At 46.6% G+C, this 24,630-nt stretch overlaps 2 protein-coding genes across 4 annotated transcripts in view; one reads left to right on the plus strand and one right to left on the minus strand.

Moving 5' to 3' along the window:
* Positions 1 to 19,670, minus strand: part of LOC117679695 (dnaJ homolog subfamily C member 3-like) — a 38,475-nt gene extending 18,805 nt beyond the window's left edge. The window contains exons 1-6 of the mRNA XM_060684396.2: positions 19,375 to 19,670; positions 14,632 to 14,742; positions 10,276 to 10,400; positions 9,558 to 9,632; positions 8,688 to 8,831; positions 6,355 to 6,536 (exon numbers count right to left, since the gene is read on the minus strand). Of these exons, the coding sequence (XP_060540379.2) occupies positions 6,355 to 6,536; positions 8,688 to 8,831; positions 9,558 to 9,632; positions 10,276 to 10,400; positions 14,632 to 14,742; positions 19,375 to 19,522 (785 nt within the window). The 5' untranslated portion in view covers positions 19,523 to 19,670. The remainder of the gene's footprint in view (positions 1 to 6,354; positions 6,537 to 8,687; positions 8,832 to 9,557; positions 9,633 to 10,275; positions 10,401 to 14,631; positions 14,743 to 19,374) is intronic.
* Positions 19,558 to 23,123, plus strand: ADAT3 (adenosine deaminase tRNA specific 3). 3 transcript variants are annotated; one of them, XM_034441834.3, is made up of 2 exons: positions 19,558 to 19,839; positions 21,978 to 23,123. In XM_034441834.3, the coding sequence occupies exon 2, from the start codon at positions 21,999 to 22,001 to the stop codon at positions 23,025 to 23,027; it is 1,029 nt and encodes a 342-aa protein (XP_034297725.2). In that variant the 5' UTR covers positions 19,558 to 19,839; positions 21,978 to 21,998; the 3' UTR covers positions 23,028 to 23,123. The 3 variants fall into 3 exon arrangements, 2 of the variants coding, with proteins under 2 accessions (XP_034297725.2, XP_060540380.2); XR_015733670.1 differs by lacking the exon at positions 21,978 to 23,123 and adding an exon at positions 20,039 to 20,230 and having other exon boundaries at positions 19,805 to 19,839; XM_060684397.2 differs by lacking the exon at positions 19,558 to 19,839 and adding an exon at positions 21,205 to 21,328.
* The last annotated feature ends 1,507 nt before the right edge of the window (positions 23,124 to 24,630 follow it).

A 24,630-nucleotide genomic window follows, 5' to 3' on the forward strand; every position in this document is an offset into this window, starting at 1 on the left:
AGGTAGAAGAAACATTCAGTTTGAACAAAACTGCTATAAACTGATATAAGATCCCAAGGGAGAAATATGAAAGTGTTACCAAAAAATCAATAAATGATGAAATTTTAAAAAGAGCAAGAGATGATGGATAGAGACAAAATATCTTTTAATACAGTGACCGTATTAAAAATTAAGAAAAAAAAAGTAAGGTAAAAGTTCCCCTCGCACATATGTGCTAGTTGTTCCCAACTCTAGGAGGCGGTGCTCATCTCCGTTTCGAAGCCGAAGAGCCAGTGCTGTCCGAAGACGTCTCCGTGGTCATGTGGCCGGCATGACTAAACGCCAAAGGCTCACGGAATGCTGTTATCTTCCCACCAAAGGTGGTCCCTATTTTTCTACTTGCATTTTTTACGTGCTTTTGAACTGCTAGGTTGGCAGAAGCTGGGACAAGTCACAGGAGCTCACCCCGTTACACGGCACTAGGGATTCGAACTGCTGAACTGCTAACCTTTCGATCGACAAGCTTAGCAGCTTAGCCACTGAGTCACCACATCCCCCCAAAAAGTAGAAAGTCACATTGGGAAAATAGTATTATGCACACTGATATATAACAGAATTTATTATTATTACAATGTGCATATTAAGGTTAGAAGTTGGAAGACTACGATTATGTATATTTACCGTATTTTCCGGCGTATAAGACGACTTTTTAACACATGAAAATCTTCTCAAAAGTTGGGGGGCGTCTTATACACCGGGTGTCATTCTCCTGTAATCAGGCAGACCAGCCCGAAAGGCTCTGACGAGCCTTAAATGGCTCTGATGAGCCAAGCTCTGACCATCCCAGCTGAGTTGCCTGATAATCAGGCAACTCAGCTTGGATCGCCAGAGCCATGTAAAAGGGAAAAAGTTTTCCCTCTCCAGCTTGCTTACCTTAGCTGCTAGTCGCAACGCTTGCCTTGCTTCGCTTGCCTGCAATCCATTCCATCAGCAAGCAACTCTCTGCCTGCAATCAAGCAGGCAGGGAGTTGTGGACTTCAACTCCCAGAATTCCTCAGCCAGCAAAGCAAAGCTGGCTGAGGAATTCTGGGAGTTGAAGTCTACAAGTCTTAAAGTTGACAAGGTTGGAGACCCCTGTTCTATTGGTCTAAGTTTTTTCCCCTTTGGGAGCTTTAAAAAAATAGTTATTATGTTTTTTTTTTAGTTGTTCTATTTTAGACCTAGCCATTGAAAGTTTAGGAAGTTTTAAATTTAGCTTTCATATAAAAATAAAAATAAAATAAAATTATATTTGTGCAGCTTTCTGAGATTTAGTGTTTCTGTAGTGTTTCACTCTAACTACACAAACACACAAAATCTCACAAAGCTGTATGTGGAATTTTGTGTGTGTAAAGTGTGAAAGTTGGGTTTTTGGGCTTTTTGTGGCTGTGTGAGGTTCCTGCTTGTTGCAGGGGCCATTTTGGGTCTAGCACAGCTGCTTTTACATTGTGGGTGAGCCAGTTGATGTTTTTTAATTTTTATTTGGTGTGCGTTGGAAGAGGGGTAGTCTTATACGGCGAGTATAGCCCAAACCCTATATTTTAACAGGAAAAGTCGGGGGTTGTCTTATACGCCCAGTCGTCTTATACGCTGGAAAATACAGTAATTGTATTGTTATTATTAGCATTAGCATTGTGCAAAAGGTACATTGATCCAGACAATACACTGTCCACAAAATATGTAGGGCTGTTACAGGAAAAATTACAAATAAAATGTATTAAAAAAAGAAAAAGAGGAGGGGTATGTCTGGGAAGGAAAGCCAGCTCATTCATGGTACACTGACTTGGGTTCCCAAATTCTGCTAAGCCACCATGTGACTTCCCTAATTTGGGTTTGGCATAGGTGAAGGAATGCAGACTTGGCCTTGAGAACCGGGAAGAAATAACCCCGCCATCAAAGGGGAAGTTTCGGAAAGGATGAGTCAGTCTGAGTGTGAGGAGAAGAAGAAACTCAAGATGACCCCGCCTTGAGTTGATTTGGCATACAAGCGGAGTGGAGGGGGAAAAAAAAACAAAAAAACTCTCGACAGGCTTTGAAGAGGCTGTTTTTTTGACCCTGCTACATCAACCAAAAAGCATTCTGGGAATTTCGGCTTCATACCTTGAAAGGCTAATAGAAAGCTATGGCAGCTTGCAAACCACGTTGTAGAGCGTTGCATCCTGAGCAAACTCAATCAACTTTTTCTCGCCATGTACATTTATCCATCCGAACTACACTGTGTTGTTTCTCTGTGTCATATAACATATGTGGGTACATGCATAATTTCTGTATTTTCTGGATTATAAGGTCCGGACTATAAGAAGCACCTACCATTTTGGAGGAGGAAAACAAGAAAAAAAAAATCTGCCTTTGCCTCCCAGCATCCATCCAGTATTCATCTGGTCCGTTCGTCGCAGCCCATTTAGCGCTGCCGCAGCCCATTCACCACCGCCACCTATTCTCCGTGGCCCATTCACCACCACCCATTCGCCGCGGCCCGTTTGCCGCCACCAGGGCCCGTTTGCCACAGCCTGTTCGCCACCACCGCAAGCCCGTTCGACGCAGCCCATTTGCTGGGGCCTGTTTGCCACGGCCCGTTTGGCACAGTCCATTTGCCACCATCCATTTGCCACGGCCTGTTCGCCACCGTCATGGCCCGTTCGCCGTGGCCCATTTGCCGCCACCGATCCCTGCTGCCTAGAACCGGCCAAAAATGTGACACATGGAGGCCGAAAACGGAACGCACGGAGGCCGAAAACGGCTGAAGGGTGGGGTGGACGGGGCTACATTTGGTGTATAAGATGCACCCAAATTTTCACTCTCTTTTAAGGGGGGAAAGTGTGTCTTATACTCCAAAAAGTATGGTAATTTTTATCTATCTATCTATCTATCTATCTATCTATCTCCCCAAAATACGACTTACTCAGAAAGTCCTAGCTTGATTTTTTACATGTGTGCCCGTTATAAGCCCTACCCCCCAAAATAAGCCCTAATTAAGACCCAACTCACTCCAGGATGCACGGGTAAAAATTAAGCTAGGGTGGGGATTGGGTGGTGGTGGAGCTGCCCTACTACTTACCTTTGGATAGTTGCAGCCAGGCCTCACACACCTCAGCCCATTTCTTCTGCAGCCAGCAGGGCTTTCCTGATTGAGATCGATCCGGAGCTTTGTTATTGGGTACAGAGGCCTTCAGGAAAGCCTTGCTGGCTATAGAAGAAATGGGCAGAGGTGTGTGAGGCCTAGTTGCAACAATCCGAAATCGAAGTTCCTGAAGGCCTCTGACAGCGAAAAGGAGGCTGGGGGTGACAAGCACAAGTGAGGTGAGTCAATGGATGATATCACCCCGAAAATAAGACCTGGTGCCTTTTTTTGGTGGAAAAAAAAAATAAGACAGGGTCTTATTTTTGGGAAACATAGTATCTATCTATCTATCTATCTATCTATCTATCTATCTATCTATCTATCTATCCAGGGGGAACATGTTGGCTCAGTGGCTAAGATGCTGAGCTTGTCGATCGAAAGGTCAGAAGTTCAGCAGTTCGAATCCCTAGTGTCGCGTAACAAGGTGAGCTCCCGTTACTTATCCCACCTTCTGCCAACCTAGCAGTTTGAAAGCACATAAAAAATGCAAGTAGAAAAATACGGACCACTTTTGGTGGGAAAGTAACAGCGTTCTGTGGACCTCTGGCGTTTAGTCATGCCGGCCACATGGCCACGGAGACGATTTCGGACAGCGCTGGCTCTTCGGCTTTGAAACAGGGTTGAGCACCGTCCCCTAGAGTCAGGAACGACTCTGACGATCAGGCAACTCAGCTGGGATCGCCAGAGGCTTTTAAAGGGATTTCTTTTCCTACAACCTCTTTGGCCGAAGAGGTTGCAGAAAAAAAGGCTTTTAAAAGTAAAAAAAAAAAGCCTCTGATGAGGTGGGTGGGGTAAGTGAGCGGCGACCGGGCTGAGGACCAGTTCAGGGTGTGGCCGGCCAATGTTATTACCAGTTCTCCGAACTACTACAAATTTTTACTACCGGTTCTTGTGAACCGGTGCGAACTGGGAGCAACCCACCACTGCTACGTACCTATACTTTTGTCATGTTTATGTAGTGTATAGTGAAGTGGTGGCCCTTTGAGAGCTGTATGCAATGAAATTTCATTTTAATGTACGCCGGTTAGTGTACATTTAAAGTGAGAATAAAGATATTCTAAGTCTAAGTCTAACTGTGATTTATCCTATTTATTTTTTTTTTTTGCTTAAATTATTAAAGATTTAAAGCAGTGGTTTTCCAGGGTGGCCTGAGATCCTTTCAGGGGGGATCCGCGGAAGTCTCCTGAGTAAATATTTTACATTTTCTTAATTTTATTTTCCAATGCTGTAAACGTCAACGAATATAAACCACATAAAAGCAAACAGTCTTATCGTTTTAGACAAGGATCCTAACCAGGGGTGAAATCCAGCAGGTTCTGGAGAATCGGTAGCGGAAATTTTGAGTAGTTTGGAGAACCGGCAAATACCACCTCTGGCTGGCCCTAGAGTGGGGTGGGAATGGAGATTTTGCAATATCCTTCCCTCAGGAGTAGGGAGGGAATAGGGATTTTGCAGTATCCTTCCCTCAGGAGTGGGGAGGGAATGGGGATTTTGCAGTATCCTTCCCCCGCGACGCCCACCAAGCCACGCCCACCAAGCCAAAAAAATTTGAATTTCACCACTGGTCCGAACGTTAAAAAGTTTGAGAACGGCTGGCTTCAAACAGTGGGAAATTTGGGCACAATCTTTCCTCTTGGTCTTCTGACAGGCCATGGAGCGACATCCGCGCTTCATTTACAGACGGTCTTCATTTAACGAACACCATTGGGACCAGCAACTCGGTCGTTAAGCGAAGTGGTCACTAAGTGAAACCACAAATGTACTTATGATCTTATCTCAACTTCTCTCTTTTTTTTTTAACGGACCTCACAGGTTGTTAAATGCGAGGATTGGTTGTCACCACTGTAAATGTGAATGGTCACTAAACGAGATGGCCGATAAACAAGGACTACTTGTACTAGCTTTAGAGGACTAAATTCACCCTCCTTCTGCCAGATTTGTATTGCTGTTCTCATTGACATCCTATAGGACTGTGATGGCGAACCTGTGGCACCCGTAACCATATCGCTGGGCACGTGAGCTCAGCTCGGGCCTTCTGGGCCCACCAGAAGTAGGGAAACAGGCTGTTTCCTGCCTCTGCGGGGTGGGGGTGGGGAAGGCCCATTTTTTGCTGTCCCCAGGATCCAGAGCCTTTCTAGGAGTCTGGGGAGGGCGAAAACAGCTTTCCCCTCCCCCCCCGAAGGCCGAAAATGGCCCGTTTGCCAACTTTCGGTGGGAAGTTGGGGGGAAGCTGGGGGGGGGGGCACGCACGCATGTGCGGGGATACAGCGCATAGAATTACGGATGTGGGAACGCACGCACACAACAACAAACCCCCCCCCCCAGCTCCTGGCACGATGGCAAAAAGGTTAGCCATCACTGCTATAGGACATCACAGAAAGCGCTGTGGCCAATTTCATCCAGATGGTCCTTCCTTGACTTGCATCTATTCATTTAGTGACCACTGGAAGTGACAACGGCGCTGAAAAAAGTGACTTAGGGCTGGCTTTCGTACTTCTGACCATTGCAGCATCCCCAGGGTCCCCTGATCAAAATTTGGCAACCGGCATGTACTTAGGATGGTTGCATTGTCCTGGGGGGAGGGGGGGTCAATCACCATTTGTAATCAGCAAATGGGGGAAGCCAGATTCGCTTAATAATCACACGATTCGTTTTAACGACTCGGGGGGGGGGAGTTGTAAAACCGGGGCAAAACTCACTTAACAACTGCCTCGCTTAGTCGTAAGTCAAGGACTACTCTGTCACTCATTTGAAAAATGGAAATCGGAGGCAGAACTGCGACTGTTTGCACGTCGCAACTTTTTTTTCCTGAATCCCAGCATTCCAACTTTGGGATGCTGGGGGGGGGTCTCCGGAAGAGTATTGTTGGGGTTGTCGATAGACTGTGTGTTGTCCACCTGATACGCATGTATACTAGAAGCACGCGTGCACGCACACACACACACACACACACACAAACCACACCAGTGGTGGAATTCAGCCAATTCGGTTCGGGCGAACTGGTAGCGGCGGCTGTGGAAGGCTCTGTCCACTTGCCCGGATGTCATCACCTCCTGTTTTTTTAATCTCTGTGCATGTGCGGAGGTGGTGCGAGCGAGCGAAGCAAGCACGCATGCTCACATTTGCGAACCGGTAGCGAAGGTAAGTGAATACCACCCCTCACACACACACACACACACACACAAAATGACCTTGCATTTACATGGCTCACTCACGTTAAGGACTCTTCGTGTTCTCCCAAGTTGTAATAGAGTTTGCTGAGCTTAAGGAAGGCGGCCCTGTTGTCATTCCGCAGCTTAGTGGTGGGCTTTAAGTCCAGGATGGCCTTGTTGTAGTCCCCAAGATGGAGGTAGCACTCGGAGCGCAGCTCTTTGGGTTCTGGATCCCAAGGGGAGATCTGAAAGAAAGCCGGGGGTGGGGGGGTGGGGCATGACAATGGTTTTGCTCAGCCTCATTGTGGTCATGTCAACATCATCGCTGGAAAGGACCTTGAAGATCTTCTAGTCCAGGGGTGTCAAACTTGATTTCGCTGAGGGCCGCATCAGGGTTGTGTTTGACCACGGAGGGCTGGGGAGGGGAGGGGTGTGGTCATGGTAGGCATGACACGGGACTTGTGTTTGGGAGGGGCACCTATGGTGGCTAAGTGGTGAGGCAGACCCTCCCTCAGTCATTATAATCTTCCTTCCTTCCTTCCTTTTTTTTTCTTTCCCTCTTTATTCTAATTTCTTCTTCCTTCCCCTCTTTCCTTCTTTTTCCTTCCTTGCTCTCTTCCCATCTTTTCTTCTTTGTCTTTGTCTTCCCTCTTTCCCTTTCTCCTTTCCTGTCCCTTTTTTTTTTTTTTTTTAAATTTGATTTATATGCCGCCCTTCTCCGGAGACTCAGGGCGGCTTACAATGTGCTAAGCAATAGCCTTCATCCTGTTGTATGTTTATACAAAGTCAGCTTATTGCCCCCACACAACTGGGTCCTCAATTTACCTACCTTAGAAAGGATGGAAGGCTGAGTCAACCTTGAGCCTGGTGAGATTCGAACCTGCAGTAATTGCAGGCAGCTGGTCTTAATAACAGGGTGCTTTAGACCACTGTACTACCAGGCCCTTCTTGCATGCTCAAAGGCAAAAGGGGAAATATTTCTCCTTTTGTTTTGTTTTCAGTTTGTTTTGATAGCCCCTCTGCCAGCCGAAACGGGGCGCGGAAGGGGGAGGGGCATGTGTACCCTCCCACCCCGTTTTGGCCAGCAGAGGCACCGTGAGCCGGTCCTTTGCTATTTCCAGGCCAGCCCCCGCGAGCCAGACCTAAGCACCAGTGGTGGGTTTCTACAGGTTCGGGTGAATGGTAGCGGTGGGGGAGGGAGGCTCCGTCCACCCGCCCGGACATCATCATGGATGCTCTGTGCATGCGCAGAAGTGCCGCGCGCAAGCCAAGCAAGCGCACGCAAGCGCACTCTCACAGTTCTGAAACGGTAGCGAAGGTAAGTGAAACCCACTATTGCTAAGCACCCCTTGAGTTTGACATCCCTGCTCCAGTCCAATCTCCTGCTCAAGCTAGAGACCCTGTACCATTCCGGACAAAATGGCTGTCCAGTCTCTTCTTAAAAGCCTCCAGGGATGCAGCCTCCACAACTTCTGAAGGAAAGCCGTTCCACTATTTACTGTATTTTTCGGAGTATAAGACGCACCTTTTCCCCCCCTAAAAAGGGCCTAATTTTTTAAGTGTTTTTAAGTGTTTTGTTTATTGTTTTTAATTAATGGGGCCAAATTTATATATATATATTTTAACTGTATTTTAATATTTGTACTTGATGTTTTTACTTGGCTGTTCACCGCCCTGAGTCCTCAGGGAGAAGGGCGGTATACAAATTCAAAATAATAATAATAATAATAATAATAATAATAATAATAATAATAATGATGATGTAGCCCCGCCTACCCACTGGCCCCCACCCTTTGGCCTCTGCTTCCCAGGAGTTACCTCCTTGCAGCAAACAGGAAGAAACAGCTCCTTTCAGCTTCAGCACAGCCTAATTACCACAAGTTGATATGTGCTATGTATATATGTGCTAGTCATTGCTAACTCTAGGGGGTGGTGCTCATCTCCGTTTCAAAGCCGAAGAGCTAGCACTGTCCAAAAACGTCTCCGTGGTCATGTGGCCAGCATGACTAAATGCCAAAGGCGCACGGAACGCTGTTACCTTCCCACCAAAGGTAGTCCCTATTTTTCTACATGCATAGTTTACGTGCTTTCGAACTGCTAGGTTGGCAGAAGCTGGGAGAAGTAACGGGAGCTCACCCCGTTACGAGGCACTAGGGATTCGAACCGCTGAACTGCCGACCTTTCGATCGACAAGTTCTCGTACAGTGCAATATTAATCAGGGGGTTTCAATTCAATTGTATAGAATGTGAAGGATGCGTGCTTGTGTTTTATTTTTTTTAGGTATAATGTACACTGAAGGTCGTCTTTAATTTCACTGTACAAGGTGCAAGGACAATAAAGTAAACTAAACTAAACCAGACAACTTTAGCTTAGAGAAGATGAATTAAGAAGGTACCTCAATGACTTGATCCAGAAAACTGACTGCTCCCCGATAGTTTTTTTTCTGAAAGGCAGTCTGAGCTTCTTGCATGGAAAATTCTTGCTCGGTGACTCTGGATAGCTGGTTCCGGGCCTCTGCATCATCTGGATTGCTCTTGAGCTGGGGAAAGTAGTTTTTTTTTTTTTTTTTTTAAAAATAGAATAAAATAAAAAAGGTTACATGATACACACTGAATACGAAAGGACGCACATTGTTTGCATTCCTTTGTGGCATATGTTAAAAGAAAAATGCTCAGTTCCAACAGATCTGGACAGGGGTTTGTTTATTTAGTAGTGTTTCTATTCTATTCTATTCCACCCAGCTCCAGAGACTCTGGGTAGCCAGCGAAATAGTCAAATAGAAACTCGTAAAACAACAACGATAATCGTGGCACAACATGGACGACGGGATCAAAGAAGAAATGTCTGAAATGCGTAGGGTAGAAAAAACAATCGTCACCCTAGCTAGTGCTCTTAATCTGCAATTTTTTTTCCCCGTTAAAAACCAGGGTTTTCTTGCTACAGGAAAACATTGGGGTTTGGGCGCTGTACGGATTTCAGGCTGCTAGATTCCAACACACGGTCCACTTGTGGCTGGCGAAACACTCAGAGGATTTAGTAAGCCGATAAATCTTGGTCACCGCTCCTTCCCTGTGTTGAAAAGATATTTTCTGTAACACCCTGGTTTTAATCCAGAAAGCCAGACTGTCAGCTAACCATGTTGCTCACTAACTGAATTTGTTGCCACCAAGAAACAGTGGTTCTGATGCACAAGTCAAAAGAATGACACCTGGATATCTTTACACCCTACTCAGCCAGTTTCTTGAAACGAGTATATTTTCCTTACCACGGCTTCAAAGTCTTGTTTTGCTTCCTGGGTGTATCCTTGTTTCAGAAGGATGTTGCCTCGCTGAAGCCGGGCCTATGGAAGCAGAGAAGTTTAGATCAGTGATGAAATCTAAAATTTGTTACTACCGGTTCTGTGGGCGTGGCTTGGTGGTGGTGGGGGTAATGTGACTGGGTGGGCGTGGCCAATTTTTTTTTTTACTTGTAAAACCATTTTTCTACAACCTCTTCGGCGAAGAGGTTGTAAAAAAATGCTTTCAAAAGGCTCTGACGATCCCAGCTGAGTTGCCTGATCGGCAGAGGCTTTTTAAAAAAACTCAGCTTGGATCATCAGAGGCATTTAAAAGAAAAAAACCCTTTTTTTCTTTTAAATGCCTCTGACGATCCAAGCTGAGTTTTTTAAAAAAGCCTCTGCTGATCAGGCAACTCACCTTGGATCATCAGAGGCATTTAAAAGAAAAAAAGAGGTTTTTTCTTTTAAATGCCTCTGACGATCCAAGCTGTTTTTTTTAAAAGCCTCTGCCAATCAGGCAACTCACCCCGGTTTAGATCCTTCAGAATCAACTAACTTCCCCAAATTAGAACACGACCCGTTGTTTTTTTTTTTTTTAAAGACCAGCACCGTGGGACCAGAATAATCCCATTTTTCCTTAAGAATCCCTTTCTGCTTAATGTCACCTTGGAGAGGAGGACGGGAGGTGAAAGTAAGAAGAACTTACCGCAAGGAAGTCCGGCTTGAGTTCAATAGCTTTGGAGAGATCCGGCAACGCTGATTTAAACTTGCCCATAGCCAGGTAAATGGTGGCCCGTTTGTAATAGGTAAGGTAATTTTTCGGATCGATTTCTTGAAGGGAGAAAAAGAAATCAGCCACAGTGTCAGTGTGTCCATCGCTACTTCACGCTTGCTTGTGCTTCGTTGACAGTCTGCCATGGACTCTGGGGAGGGTGGATGGGAGGGGGAAATGCTTGGGGGAAAGCGAAAGTAACTGCTGTATGTCCAGGAGATGCTACTTCAAGGTCACCCTTCTGGGAGAAGAAGGCAGCTGCATACCAAAGTTGAAGTGACCGTTCTGAAAACATTTTAGATGAAACTTGATTGGTCATGGGTATGTGTGTGTGTGTGTGTGTGAGCGATGAGAGGCAGTTAAGGGAGGGAAAAGTTGAACTTGGGGATTTTGGTGTGCGATTCCGCCTATGCACTATTGCAAGGCACTTGACTTCTAATAAAGCTATACCTTTCTCAATAAATGGAGCCAAGGATCGTTTCTGTTTAGAGCAGGGGTGGGCAAATATGGCCCCTTTATGACCTGTGGACTTCAACTCCCAGAATTCCTGAGCCAGCTTGGCTGTCTCAGGAATTCTGGGAGTTGAAGTCCACAGGTTGTAAAAGGGACACAGTTGCCCACCCCTGGTTTAGAGTGTTGTCAGTCACTGAGTGCATATTTAGCAGGAAAGCAGGCTAATCTTGCTAGCATTCTAAACTAAGCGACCTGCAGCTCTGCCTCCATTTGTGACACGCAACACCAGAAAAGCAGACATGGAAACAAAGAATGTGGTCCCTCAACTGGGTGCTCCTGTCCGAGTGTGCAAAATCCTTCCCGGAGTCATTTTGCAAAAGACACAATGCAGAAAACGGCTACCTCTTCCTGCTGCAGCTGCCAGCGGTGGGTCAGAAAAGTCTTGGACTGAACCTCAACAGAGCATCCTGGCGCTGTCATTATGTTGCTATTCTGTACTGCAGTGATGGCTAAACATTTTCTCTTCGGGTGCCAAAAGCGTGTGTGTGCGTGTGTGACAGCGCATGCGTGTGCCAACACCCAGAATGCAATGTGTGCGCCCCACGCATGCATGCACCCCCCACGCATATGTACGCGACACATAACCCCTGTGCATGCGCGGGAGGGGAGGGATTAACATTTTTTAGCAACCTGCACCACAGCGGGGAGAGGGGGCATTTTTGCCCTCCCCAGGTTCCAGAGGCTTTCCCCGAGCCTCCAGGTGGGTGATAACGGCCTCCCCCGGTCTCTGGAGGCCCTCCAGACTCTGGGCTCGTTTCCACACTTCCAGAACGCACGTGACGCTATCCCCCCCTGTATGCACTCACGTCTCCCGCATGCGCCCCATCCCCTGCGCATCCCAAAAATCAGCTGACTGGCGGGAGGTGCGTGTACGCATGCGCAGTGAACGTGAGCTGGGCGACGGCTCGCGTGCCCGCAGAGAGGACTTTGCGTGCCAGATGTGGCACGCGTAACATAGGTCCGCCATCACTGCTCTACTGCATTATTGTGAAGGTTAAAAACGGGTGGTGGGGAAGAAAATTGCGCCCTGCGGTAAAGGAAGGGCAGGTGAAACATCTGAATAAAAATATTGAGAGCAGCTGCCGAAGGAAAGGAGTCCTGCTCCTTATCTAATCAATAGTTCATCAAGTTTGTAGAAGGGGAAAATAATCTGAATTTGAAGGAAGGATTATGCAGGGGGGTTTTGGTTGGTTTTTTTCTTGCAAGAGACACAGCCCATTTCATAGCAGGCCCTGTCTTTAAAAACGCCATTTTCCCTTATGGAAAACCTAACAGAACAGTATTTCGCATCAGAAGATTTTAAAAGTGCTTGAGTTAAAATAATATTTTTTTAAAATCAATTGATCTAGGTCCTGGCAGCAGGGCTAATTTTTTTTTTTAAGCTTTTTGTTTTTTTCTTATTAAGCCTGAGTAAAACACTGTAAAAACACACTAATCCTATTATGTAGCAGATCTGCCTATTTAGCAGTTATTAATAGTTAATAATCTTTTTTTTTTTTTTTTGCTGAAGAACAGGAGAGTCTTGTTCCAGTTCAGTTCATCTAATTCTCCTTCTTTAAAATGCTTCAGCTGATTATTATTATTATTATTTATTATTTATTTAATTTGTATACCGCCCTTCTCCAACAGGACTCAGGGCGGTGAACAGCCACGGTAAAAACACAACATCTAAAATTTAAAAACAATTTAAAAAACATTAAATACTTTTGGCCATCAATTTAAAATAACCCAATTAAAACCAATTATAAATTTAAAACTGTAAGGATGGGGTCAAGCCAGCCCAGCTAGATGGAATAGATGTGTTTTCAGGGCCCGACGAAAAGTCCGGAGGTCTGGTATCGTGCGTATCTCTGGGGGTAGGTCGTTCCAGAGGGCAGGTGCTGCCACAGAGAAGGCTCTCCCCCTGGGGGTCGCCAGCCGACATTGTCTGGCCGATGGCACCCTGAGGAGGCCCTCTCTGTGTGAGCGAACTGGCCGGTGGGAGGCTATTGGCGGCAGAAGGCGGTCTCGTAAATACCCCGGCCCTAAGCCATGGAGCGCTTTAAAGGTGATCACCAACACCTTTATGATCATATAGCTATGATTCCTATAGCTTTAAATTACTCCGGTCCTGGTGGCTCAGCAGACTGATAGCATTGTGATTAACACCAGCTGTCTGCAATTACTGTAATTTGGAATCTCACCAGGTTCAAGGTTGACTCAGCCTTCCATCCTTTCTAAGGTAGGTAAATTGAGGACCAAGTTTGTGGGGGCAATAAGCTGACTTTGTATAAATATACAAAAGTATGAAGGCTATTGCTTAACGCACTGTAAGCCGCCTTGAGTCTCCGGAGAAGGGCGGCATATAAATCAAATTAAAAAAAAAAACACCTCCTACTAAGACAGTGATGGCGAACCAATAGCACCTCTCTGTGGGCATGCGAGCTGTTGCCCCAGCTCAGCTCTGCCGCGCATGTGCGTGCGCCTCCCGCCAACCAGCTGGTCTTTGGTCTCTGCTGTGCATGTGCGGGGTGCATGCAGGGGTGGGGGGTGGGCGCATCAAGGGTGAAATGCTCCCGGTTCGGACCGGATCAGCCATTAGCGATGGAGGCGGGTAGTTCGGAGAACCAGTAGCAAAAATCCCTGCCCTACCCGCCCATGCCCACCCAATTGCCCGGTCGCCCACTTGTCTTGCTTGGCCGCTTGCTGCTTCTTTCGGGCTCGCTCGCTTTTCCTGCCTTGTTTTGGCTGCTGCAATCCATTGCATCAGTTAGCAACTGAATCTGTCTGCCTGCAATCAATCCAATCAGTGAGCAACTGAATCTGCCTGCCTTGTGCCTTCAATTTGGTAAGTAACTGGTTTTTTTTTGTTTTTTTTCGGAGCTTTAAAAAAAATAGTTAATTGGGGTTTGTTTTTTTTTTAGACATAGCAATTTAAAGTTAAGGAAGTTTTAAACTTAGCTGCTTTTATCTAAAAATATAAATGAAATGAAATAATAAAATAAAATAAAACTTTGTGCAGCTTTCTGAGATTTGGTGTGTTTCTGTAGTGTTTCACTCTAACTACACAAACACACAAAAATCTCACAAAGGTGTATGCGGCATTTTGTTGTAGGAAAAGTGTGAAAGTTGTTTTTTGAGCTTTTTGTGGCTGTGTTGTGAGGTTCCTGCTTGTTGCAGGGCCCATTTTGGGTGAAGTGCAGCTGCTTTTACATTGTGTGTGAGTCAGTTGTGTTGCATTGTGTTGCGTTGTGTGTGTGTAAAGTGTGAAAGTTGGTTTTTGGTATCTCTTATTGTTTTGTGTGCTTTGTTTATTATTTTTATTACTTATTATTATTGGCCACGCCCACCCTGTCACCTGGCTACCAAGCCACACCCACAGGTCACCTGACCAACAAGCCATGCCCCACCAATTAAGCCATGCCCACAGAACTGGCAGGGAAAATTTTTAGATTTCACTCCTGGCGCGCATGCACATATGCGTGGGGCAGGGCACACGTGGGGATGCGCACGCATGCATGAGGCACGCACGCATTCGCAGGAGCAGGGCGCATGCACGGGGCCTGCATGTGCATTGCATTTTGGGGGTTTGGGCGCCCGCTTGCGCTTTGGGCACTTAGTCCGGAAAAGGTTAGCCATCACTGTACTAAGAGATCTTTCATTGCCTTTAAGCAGCCTCTACCTGAGAAAAATTGGACAGTGCCCCAATGTTAATGTAACTGTATCAGCCACCGCAGCTCTCTTTTTTTCCAATAGGCAGCTGGCATCTTGAAGTGATATTCCAAGGCTGGTACTCACCCACTGCCGAATGGTAGTGCGAGAGGGCTTCGGCCAGCTGCCCAGCAGCCAGTAGCTTCCGACCCATTTCTAGATGGTTGTCAATCTCAGCTTGTCCGGCAGCCAACAAACCTGGAAGGGATGAAGTCATTCGGGAGACCAAGAGTTAGGGGCAGTGTTTCTCAATGATGGCAAGATGTCTGGGACTTTAACATCTTTGTCAAACAGCATGCTGGTATGGAATTCTGGGAGTTGAAGTCCTCACATGCTGGCTGGGGAATTCTGGGAGTTGAAGTCTTCACATGCTGGCAAGGGAACTGTGGGAGTTGAAGTCCTCATATGCTGGCTGGGGAATTCTGGGAGTTGAAGTCCTCACATGCTGGCAAGGGAACTGTGGGAGTTGAAGTCCTCATATGCTGGCTAGGGAATTCTGGGAGTTAAAGGCTTCACATACTGGCTGGGGAATTCTGGGAGTTGAAGTCCTCACATGCTGGCTGGGGAATTATGGGAGTTAAAGGCTTCACATGCTGGCTGGGGAATTCTGGTAGCTGAAGTCCTTACATGCTGGCTAGGGAACTGTCGGAGTTGAAGTCCTCATATGCTGGCTAGGGAATTCTGGGAGTTAAAGGCTTCACATGCTGGCTGGGGAATTCTGGGAGTTAAAGGCTTCACATGCTGGCTGGGGAATTATGGGAATTAAAGGCTTCACATGCTGGCTGGGGAATTCTGGTAGTTGAAGTCCTTACATGCTGGCTAGGGAACTGTCGGAGTTGAAGTCCTCATATGCTGGCTAGGGAATTCTGGGAGTTAAAGGCTTCACATGCTGGCTGGGGAATTCTGGGAGTTGAAGTCCTTACATGCTGGCTAGGGAACTGTGGGAATTGAAGCCCTCGCATGCTGGCTGGGGAATTCTGGGAGTTGAAGTCCACATGCTGGCTGGGGAATTCTGGGAGTTGAAGTCCTTACATGCTGGCTAGGGAACTGTCGGAGTTGAAGTCCTCATATGCTGGCTGGGGAATTCTGGGAGTTAAAGGCTTCACATGCTGGCTGGGGAATTCTGGGAGTTGAAGTCCTTACATGCTGGCTAGGGAACTGTGGGAATTGAAGCCCTCGCATGCTGGCTGGGGAATTCTGGGAGTTGAAGTCCTCACATGCTGGCTAGGGAACTGTGGGAATTGAAGTCCTCACATGTTGGCTAGGAAACTATGGGAGTTGAAGTCCTCACATGGTGGCTGGGGAATTCTGGGAGTTAAAGTCTTCACATGCTGGGTAGGGAACTGTGGGAGTTGAAGACCTCACATGTTGGCTGGGGAATTCTGGGAGTTGAAGTCCACACAACTTAAAATGGCTGAGGAATTCTGACCTAGATCCTTGATGCATTGTTAGCAAACTGGTGAAACAACAAATTCTTTTGCAAACACCAAAGATGGTACCTCACTAATTTCCTTCCTTCCTTCCTTCCTTCCTCCCTCCCTCCCTGAGGAATCCCTTTCCTTTAAAAGTGACTCTGAGTGGCTCACCTGTAGTAGAAACCAATTATTAAAATCCGAGAATAAAAGCGGCCACATTAGGGACAAAAGCAGGCTTAACATATAATAGCATTACTGTATTGGGTTTGTATACTGTCCTTCCCCAGTATCTGTGGAAAGAGACTGGCTTAATGAACCTTAGTGAGATCGGAGCCATATGGATTTCGGAGGGATGCTAGTATAAGGGTGAAAAACACTGACTTTTAACTTTGCAGATTGCTGCTCTTTTCACGAGAACCGCAGAGCTCCTGTCCTTCTTCGACTAAGTGAGCAAGATTTGAAAGGCCGCAGCTAGGAAATAATACTCAAATGTGCTCAAACCCTGAAAACCATCGGTTGTTAATGTGAACGTACTTTTCATGCTATTTTTTTCCTTAGATGTTCTGCTGCATTTGCTCTATACCCTTCTGCTTTTCTGTTTAGGGGCCCACTGAAACTTTAGATCAAGTTTCTAATTCGAACTATTCTATTTAACATTACCGTACTAAATTAGCTGTACAGTTATAAAACCTTTACTGTTCTTTATTGTAAATCGGTTACTTGCTTGGTATCCCCCTACCAAGGGTATTCTCCCCTTATAGCCTAGGTTTTGATGGGTCTAAATTGTGACTTTGTATAGCTCAGTTTAGTGAACATTTATTTATTTATTTCCTGTCCTGGGTTTTTAACATTTAACATTTATTTCTTTCCTGTCCTGGGTTTTTAACATTTACCATTTCTTTTTTGAACTTTCTTGCTTCAAATGCTCTACTATCATCCCAGTCCCGAAGAAGCCCACCATCAAGGAACTGAATGACTACAGACCAGTTGCTCTAACATCTGAAGTTATGAAAACCTTTGAAAGGCTAGTTCTGTCCCACTTGAAAACCATCACGGATCCGTTGTTACACCTCCTGCAATTTGCATACCGAGCAAATAGATCAACAGACGATGCTGTTAATATGGCTCTGCACTATATCCTACAACATCTTGAATCTCCAAAGACCTACGCAAGGGTCCTCTTTGTAGACTTTAGTTCAGCATTCAATACCATCATTCCAGACATTCTTCTAACTAAGCTAAACCAGCTAGCGGTACCTGAACACACTTGTAAGTGGATCATAAGCTTCCTAACAGACAAGAAGCAGCAGGTGAAGCTAAGCAGAATCACATCAGATACCTGTACAATTAGCACAGGGGCCCCACAAGGCTGTGTGCTCTCTCCACTTCTCTTCTCTCTGTATACCAGGGGTCTCCAAACTTGGCAACTTTAAGACTTGTGGACTTCAACTCCCAGAGTTCCTTTGCCAGCTTTGCTAGCTGAGGAATTCTGGGAGTTGAAGTCCTGAAGTCTTAAAGTTGCCAAGTTTGGAGACCCCTGCTGTATACCGATGACTGCATCTCAAACGATCCATCTGTTAAACTACTGAAGTTCGCAGATGACCCGATAGTGATCGGTCTCATTCGAGACAACGATGAATCCGCACACAGACGGGAGGTTGAACAACTAGCCTCGTGATGTGACCAGAACAATCTGGAACTGAACACACTCAAAACCGTAGAAATGGTGGTGGACTTTAGGAGAAACCCTCCCATACTTCCACCTCTCACAACACTAGACTACACAGTATCAACAGTACAGACGCTCAAATTTCTAGGTTCCACCATATCTCACGACCTAAAATGGACACCCAACGTCAAAAACGTCATCAAAAAAGCACAACAAAGAATGTTCTTTCTGCGCCAACTCAGAAAGCTTAAAACTGCCCAAGGAGCTGCTGATACAGTTCTACAGAGGAATTATTGAGTCTGTCATCTACACCTCTATAACTGTCTGGTTTGGTTCTGCAACCCAACAAGACAGACACAGACTTCAGAGGATAATCAGAACTGCAGAAAAAACAATTGTTACCAACTTGCCTTCCATTGAGGACCTGTATACTGCACAAGTCAAAAAGAGGGTTGTAAAAATATTTACAGACCCCTCACATCCTGGACATAAATTGTTTCAACTCCTACCCTCAGAATGACACTACAGAGCACTGTACACCAGAACAACTAGACACAAGAACAGTTTTTTCCCGAACGCTATCACTCTGCTAAACAAATAATTCCCTCAACACTGTCAAACTAGTTACTAAGTCTGCACTACTATTAATCTTCTCATCGTTCCCACTACCCATCTCCTTTCACTTATGACTGACTGTATGACTGTAATTTTGTTGCTGGTATCCTTACGATTTATATTGATATTGTTTCCTGATTGCTTATTTGCACCCTATGACTATCATTAAGTGTTGTACCTTATGATTCTTGACGAACGTATCTTTTCTTTTATGTACACCAAGAGTGTATGCACCAAGGCAAATTTCTTGTGTGTCCAATCACACTTGGCCAATAAAGAATTCTATTCTATTCTATTCTTTATTTCTTTCCTGTCCTGGGTTTTTAATATTTAACATTTCTTTATTTCTTTCCTAGCCTGGGTTTTTAACATTTAATATTTTTTTTATTTCTCTCCTGTTCTGGGTTTTTAAATAATGGCTACAGGTAGACCTCGTCTTATGACCATATTTCTTTTGCTAAGTGAGAGTTTTGCCCCATTTCATGACCTTTCTTGCCACCGTTGTTAAGTGAATTCCTGCAGTTGTTAAGTTAGTAAAATGGTTGTTATGTGAATCCAGCTTCCCCATTGACTTTACTTGTTTCAAGGTTACAGTAACATGACCCTGGGACACTGCAACGGTCGTAAATATGAGTCAGTTGCCAAACTGTTCTGAATTTTGATCATCTGGCCAAGGGGATGCTGCAACGGTCATAAGATTGAAAAATGGTCATAAAGTCCCTTTTTGTTTTAGTGCCGTTGTAACTTTGAACGGTCACTAAATGAACTGTTGTTAAATCAAAGACTACTTGTATACGGATGGTCATTATGTAGAGCAAATGGGTTCACAGAGGTCAGCAGTCCCATTGTACAGAGGAGATCACTGAGGACTAGGAACATGCTAAGGTTTAAACGGAGGAAACCAAGAGAGGAGGGGGGTAGGTAGGGAAGAACAGGCGGAGCCAGCCAATCACGTTGCCCAAGGGGAGGGCCTCTCGAGGACTGACAGGGCGGAGCTTGCCAAGTTAAAGGGGTATTGGGAGCAAAAAAGATTGACAGGAAACGACTGTGGCAACAAGGGGCGGGGCCAATAGGAGCTCGGTTGCTAAGGTCAAAAAGGAAACGGAGGTGGGCTCCGATTACTATGGTTACCTGGCAACTGTAGATCCAGCAAGACGCAGAGCAACGAAGCGGCCCATAGCAGTCTTTTCTCACAGTTGCCCGGACCGAGCCCGGGACCGTCCGCGCTTCGGCCAAGCAGCCCTAGGCTGCGCCACACCGGCTGCTGCCCGGACTCCATGTCCCAAGCTCCGGAACCCGCTCACTTCCGCATCCGTATTCAGATCGGCTGACAGTTCTTTCCGGCACGCTTGGTCGTCTCTCTCTATTGTTCGAGGGTGAAGATAAAAGGGCCGCTCTAGGATGACCATTCTCTCTCGTCGGCACCCAACGGCCGTCCAAAGGAAAGAAGAAAGAGCGGAGCCTGCTAGCCAATCACCGCCCTCCTCTTGGAGAGCCGTGGAACTTCCCTGGCCAATCAGAGCTTAGGGCAGGCGCGGCGGAGAATCGGAAGGCGGTGCTTCTTCGCCGGGGAAAATTTGCAGAATTCGAAACGAGGTGAGATTTTTTTCTGCCCCCCCCAATCACGTGGTGCGAAAAAAAAAGTGGGATCCTGGATTGGGGGGAGGGGGGGCGGTTATTTGTAAGGGCTTTTGCAAACTGGAAGAAAGGAAATTACCATATGCATGACTTTAATTAACAGCCAATAATAATAATAATAATAATAATATTTTTAAGGGTGCCTTATTATTTCCAGCGGAAGCAGAGGAACGAGGAACAGCACTTGATGCAGCATGTAGTTCCTGAGCTTGTGCAGAGCGCTTCTCCCGTTCTCTACCAAAGACTCTCCCACTGAAAGCCAGGCATGGTTTTCCAAAACGGATCATGAGCCACTAGAGATCCATTCTTAACCTTGTGCAGTGTAAAAAATAAAAATAAAATAAAATAAGACGGGCAGGTCTTTTAAGGTTGGCCTTTCCTATTTCCCACCTTTTTAAACAATGTAATTTTTTTTTAAAAAAATCTAGTTCTTGGAGTTGTCAGTGAAATGAGCCAAGGAGTAGGAAGGCCATTGGATCACTACTAGAATGTTAACAACAATGAGGATTCTGTGCTTTTCAAGTTGTGAAATGTTTGGGAATCAGTGGGAAAAAAATGGTTCGTGGTGCATGAATTTCTGAATTCAGTAACAAGAGTTGGAGGGACCTTGGAGGTCATCTAGTCCAACCCCCTGCTCACTGCAAGAGACCTGTACTAGGGATTACAACTCTTTTAAAACAGCTCCATCTCTTTCTCCTGGGATCACATGGCAGCTTTCTGGAGCTGCCCCGTAATCTTGGGGGGAGGGGGGAAATCATGGTTTTAAATTTAAAAGTGTAAATTCTGCCTCACGGTGAGCTAGATGGCAAATTGAAGAACTAATTTCAAAAATTAAAAAATGGTGGCTGCATTTGTGTCTATATCCACACATCCTGGAACCAACTCTGAAGGTCGGTACAGTGCCGGCTCACAGTTGTGAGCTGTGGGACAAAGGCTTGCCTTATTTCTTTAAAACTGGCTTAATGTTTAGAATTTTTTTTCTTTTTTTTTTTAACATTTTTGAAGGAAGGAAGAAGATGGGAGGGAAGGTGAACAATGCGACTAGTGCTTTAACTGTCATCCTGCATTTAATTTTGGATCGTCGCAGTGTTCCAATATTTGAGGGGCTGCCACAGAGCGGAGGGGGTTCAAGCTATTCTCCAAAGCGCCTGAAGGCCGGACAAGGAATAATGGATGGAAACTGAACGAGAAGAGATTCAACCTGGAAATAAGGAGAAATTTTCTGACAGTGAGAACAGAAGTTGCTCTCAGAAGTTGTGGGAGCTTCATCACTGGAGGCTTTCAAGAAGAGATTGGACTGCCATCTGTCAGAAATGGTGTAGGCGAACCTATGGCAGGCCTGCCACAGGTGGCACGCAGAGCGCTCTCTGCGGGCACTCGAACCGTTGCCCCAGCTCAGCTCCACGGCGCATGCGTGTGTGCCTCCTGCCGGCCAACTGAATTTTGGGTCTCTGCCACGCGTGGGGGAAAGGGCGCATGCAGAAGACGCGCGGGGGCAAGCGGGAGCATGGGATCACATGCACATGCATGGGTGGGCGAGGCGCGGAGGGTGTGGATGCATTGCATTATGGGTTATAAGTGCAGGGAAGCCTCCTAGGCCCAAAATGGGGCATGGGGATGGTGCGGCGCAGTTCACCCCCCGTGGCCCATTTCTGCTCCCAGGAGGCTGCAGGGAGGCCGACTAGGGCCAAAACGGGGCACCGGGGGTACGGCACAGCCCTCCCATGGCTCATTTTTGCTCCCAGGAGGCTGCAGGGAGGCCTACTAGGGCCAAAACGGAGCACCGGGGGTATGGCACAGCCCTCCCATGACTCATTTTTGCTCCCAGGAGGCTGTAGGGAGGCCTACTAGGCCCAAAACAGGGAGTGTGGGAGGGTCACGCGGATGTGCAGGGGGCATGGCGCGCGAGGGGGCGGGGTTGCGCGTGCATTGCATTATGGGTGCGCGCTTTCAGCACACGACAACAAAAAGGTTCGCCATCACCGGTATAGGGTCTCCTGCTTAGGCAGGGAGGGTAGGGTTTGGACTAGTCAGTAGATGACCTACAACATTCCTTCCAACTCTGTTAATCTGTTAACAATCTCTTTCCTTCCCAGAGAATGTGACAAGGATGCCTGATGGAGCCCGATTCCAAGCGACGGAAGACAGCGGAGCCCAATGGCGCCTCCGCTTGGGAAGTGCGGCCTGTACTTTCGGAGCTGGAATCTCGCGACGTCAGGCTCATGCCTGTCTACGCCGCCCCAGTGCTGGATAAGAAAGAGACCTGTCGCCTGATGAAAGAAGTCTCTGCTATCTACCCGTTGAGCGACTACCCTCATTTGAAACGGATCCGGGCCTGTCTCTCGGCAGGCAGCCCCCACCCGCTGGAGATGATCTTGTGCCTTGCAGGCCTCAACGGAGAGCAGGCCGGCTTGCGGTCCCTCGCTGAACTCTTTCCCAGCGGCGAAGTAGATTTCTGTGGCTTGGGGAAACCTTTCTTGGCCCATGTGCCGGCTTGCGCGCCTTTGACTCGTCCCCAGTATGAGGAAGCCGCGTCGCACTGGCCTGTCTCCTTCCACGAGAACAAACGGATCAGCCAAGCTCTGAAAGGCTGTCTTTTCTCCCCCCTGGAGAAGGATCGCATGCAGGGTTACATGGAGTTGGCTATCCAAGCAGCCCAGCAGGGAGCGAGGCAGGGTATGGAGCCCATAGGAGCCACAGTGGTGGATCCGGCCACTGGCCGAGTCCTGGCTGTTGGTCACGACTGTAGAGAGGGCTCCAACCCACTTCTCCACGCGGCGATGGTCTGCGTTGACTTGGTGGCCCACAGCCACGGAGGGGGAGCTTACAGCTTCGAAGATTATCCTGCTTGCACCTTTCTTCCTGTGGACAACAGTACCCAGCCGCCTCCTTCTCTTGAGGACGGCCTTCCGTACATTTGCACCGGGTACGACATGTACTTAACTCGGGAACCATGCATGATGTGTGCCATGGCGCTGGTGCACTCCCGCATTCAGCGGGTGTTCTACGGTGCTCCGTCCTCTCATGGGGCTCTGGGCACAACGCACCACATCCACAGCCGGAAGGACCTAAACCACCGTTATGAAGTCTTCCGAGGCATTCTGGAAGATCAGTGCAAACGCTTGGTGTGCAAGGAATCCTCGTGAGAGAAACTTGTCTGGGGGGAAGGTTCTTACTTTTGAGGCTTCCGGGGATGGTATATATTGTATTTTTTTTTTCAAAAAAAGATATTTGAAGGATGGTTTCGTGTTTGTGGTGTAGTTTGTTTGTAGTCCTTGACTTAGAACCATTTGTTTAGTGACGGTTTGAAGTTAAAAACGACATTGAAAAAAGTGACTTATGATGGTTTTTCACACTTATGGCCGTGGTGTACATCCTCTTGGTTACGGATGCTTGCCAACAGATTCATATTTCTGATGGTTGTGGGGTCTTGAGGTCACGTGATCCCCTTTTGCGACCTTCAGGGTCAAGCAAAGATAATGGGGGAAACCAGATTCACTTAACAACCTGTCACTGATAACTGCACTGATTCACTTAACAACTGTGGCAAGAAAGGTCGTAAAATGGGACCAAACTCACTTAACAACGGTCTCAATTAGCCACAGAAATGTTGGGGTCATTGGGGTCATAAGTCGAGGACTACCTGTAAAAGTCGTGAGATCAGCTGGTGGTGATAGAGCCAAAATATAGGCCGCCATAATGTATGGTGGACATAAGCAAAAGCCAGTTAATTCTAGTGAATAAAGCACCAGGTGTTGTGGCCCGTACACGGCCTGTGCAGCTAGTAGCTGATTCAGACAGCGAGGAGGCTGGTGTGCTGCGCCAGCAGCCTGTGCAGCTGGCTCTCAAGTCGGACAATGAGGAGGCTGGAGAAGATGTGGTGCCAGAGGCAGGGATTCAGCCAGGGCCTTCAGAAGCTCTCTTAAGTGAAGAGGAGGAACCTCTTCTCAATGCAAGGGCGCGCAGAGCTGCCAAAAGGCAGGAGTGGCTCCTCAGGAGGAGGTCTCCTCGAGAGTAAGGCTTGGGGCTAATTGGGCACTCCCTTAGCCTATTTAAGGAGGAATTCCGACTGAAGCAATTTGCAGGGAACAACTTCGTTCACATACCTTCCTGTCTTGTCTTGCTTATCAGCTTCCTGCAAATTGCTTCTGGGCATTCTGCCAACCATAGTAAGCTTTCAGTTATTATTTGAATTCTTGGCGGCTGTTAATGCAATTAATTAACAGCCGTTGTTGTAAAAGACTGATTTATTTAGTAAACCAAGGTTTGAACGGACTTTGTGTGTGCTACATTCTTTGGGGTCCGTAGCTGGGGCAGAACACCAGGTTAGAAACTGGGAGGCCGTGAGTTCTAGTTCCGTCTTGGCTATGAAAGCCAGGTGGGTGACTTCGGCCAGTCCCTCTCTCTTTCAGCCCAACCCACTTCACAGGGTTGTTGTAGGGAAAACAGGAGGAAGAAGGAGTATTGGATTTATTCGCTGGCTTGAGTTATTTGTAAAAATTATAAAGGTTGGATACAAAAAAAAATAAACATGGTCATAGCAATGCTAAAATAGGACGGGATGTTGCAATGCTCTGGATCTACGTTGGAATTGTTATTGTGTTTTTATTTTGCTTTCAATGCGTCACAAATTGTGACTTTATTAACCATAAATATAAATTGTAAGTCAAGTCTTTTTATTCTTGTAATTTGTTTGTTGGTACGCATATAAAAAAAATATGTTAAATTTTTGCATTGCCTATTTCTGGT

Source organism: Pantherophis guttatus, chromosome 4, assembly GCF_059756535.1.
Source record: "Pantherophis guttatus breed Tessera chromosome 4, ASM5975653v1, whole genome shotgun sequence".
In the NCBI taxonomy this organism is placed as follows: Eukaryota; Metazoa; Chordata; class Lepidosauria; order Squamata; family Colubridae; genus Pantherophis; species Pantherophis guttatus.

Bases quoted from the DNA above. Each gene is read 5' to 3' on its own strand.
- ADAT3 (XM_034441834.3), top strand. From the start codon at position 21,999: ATGGAGCCCGATTCCAAGCGACGGAAGACAGCGGAGCCCAATGGCGCC.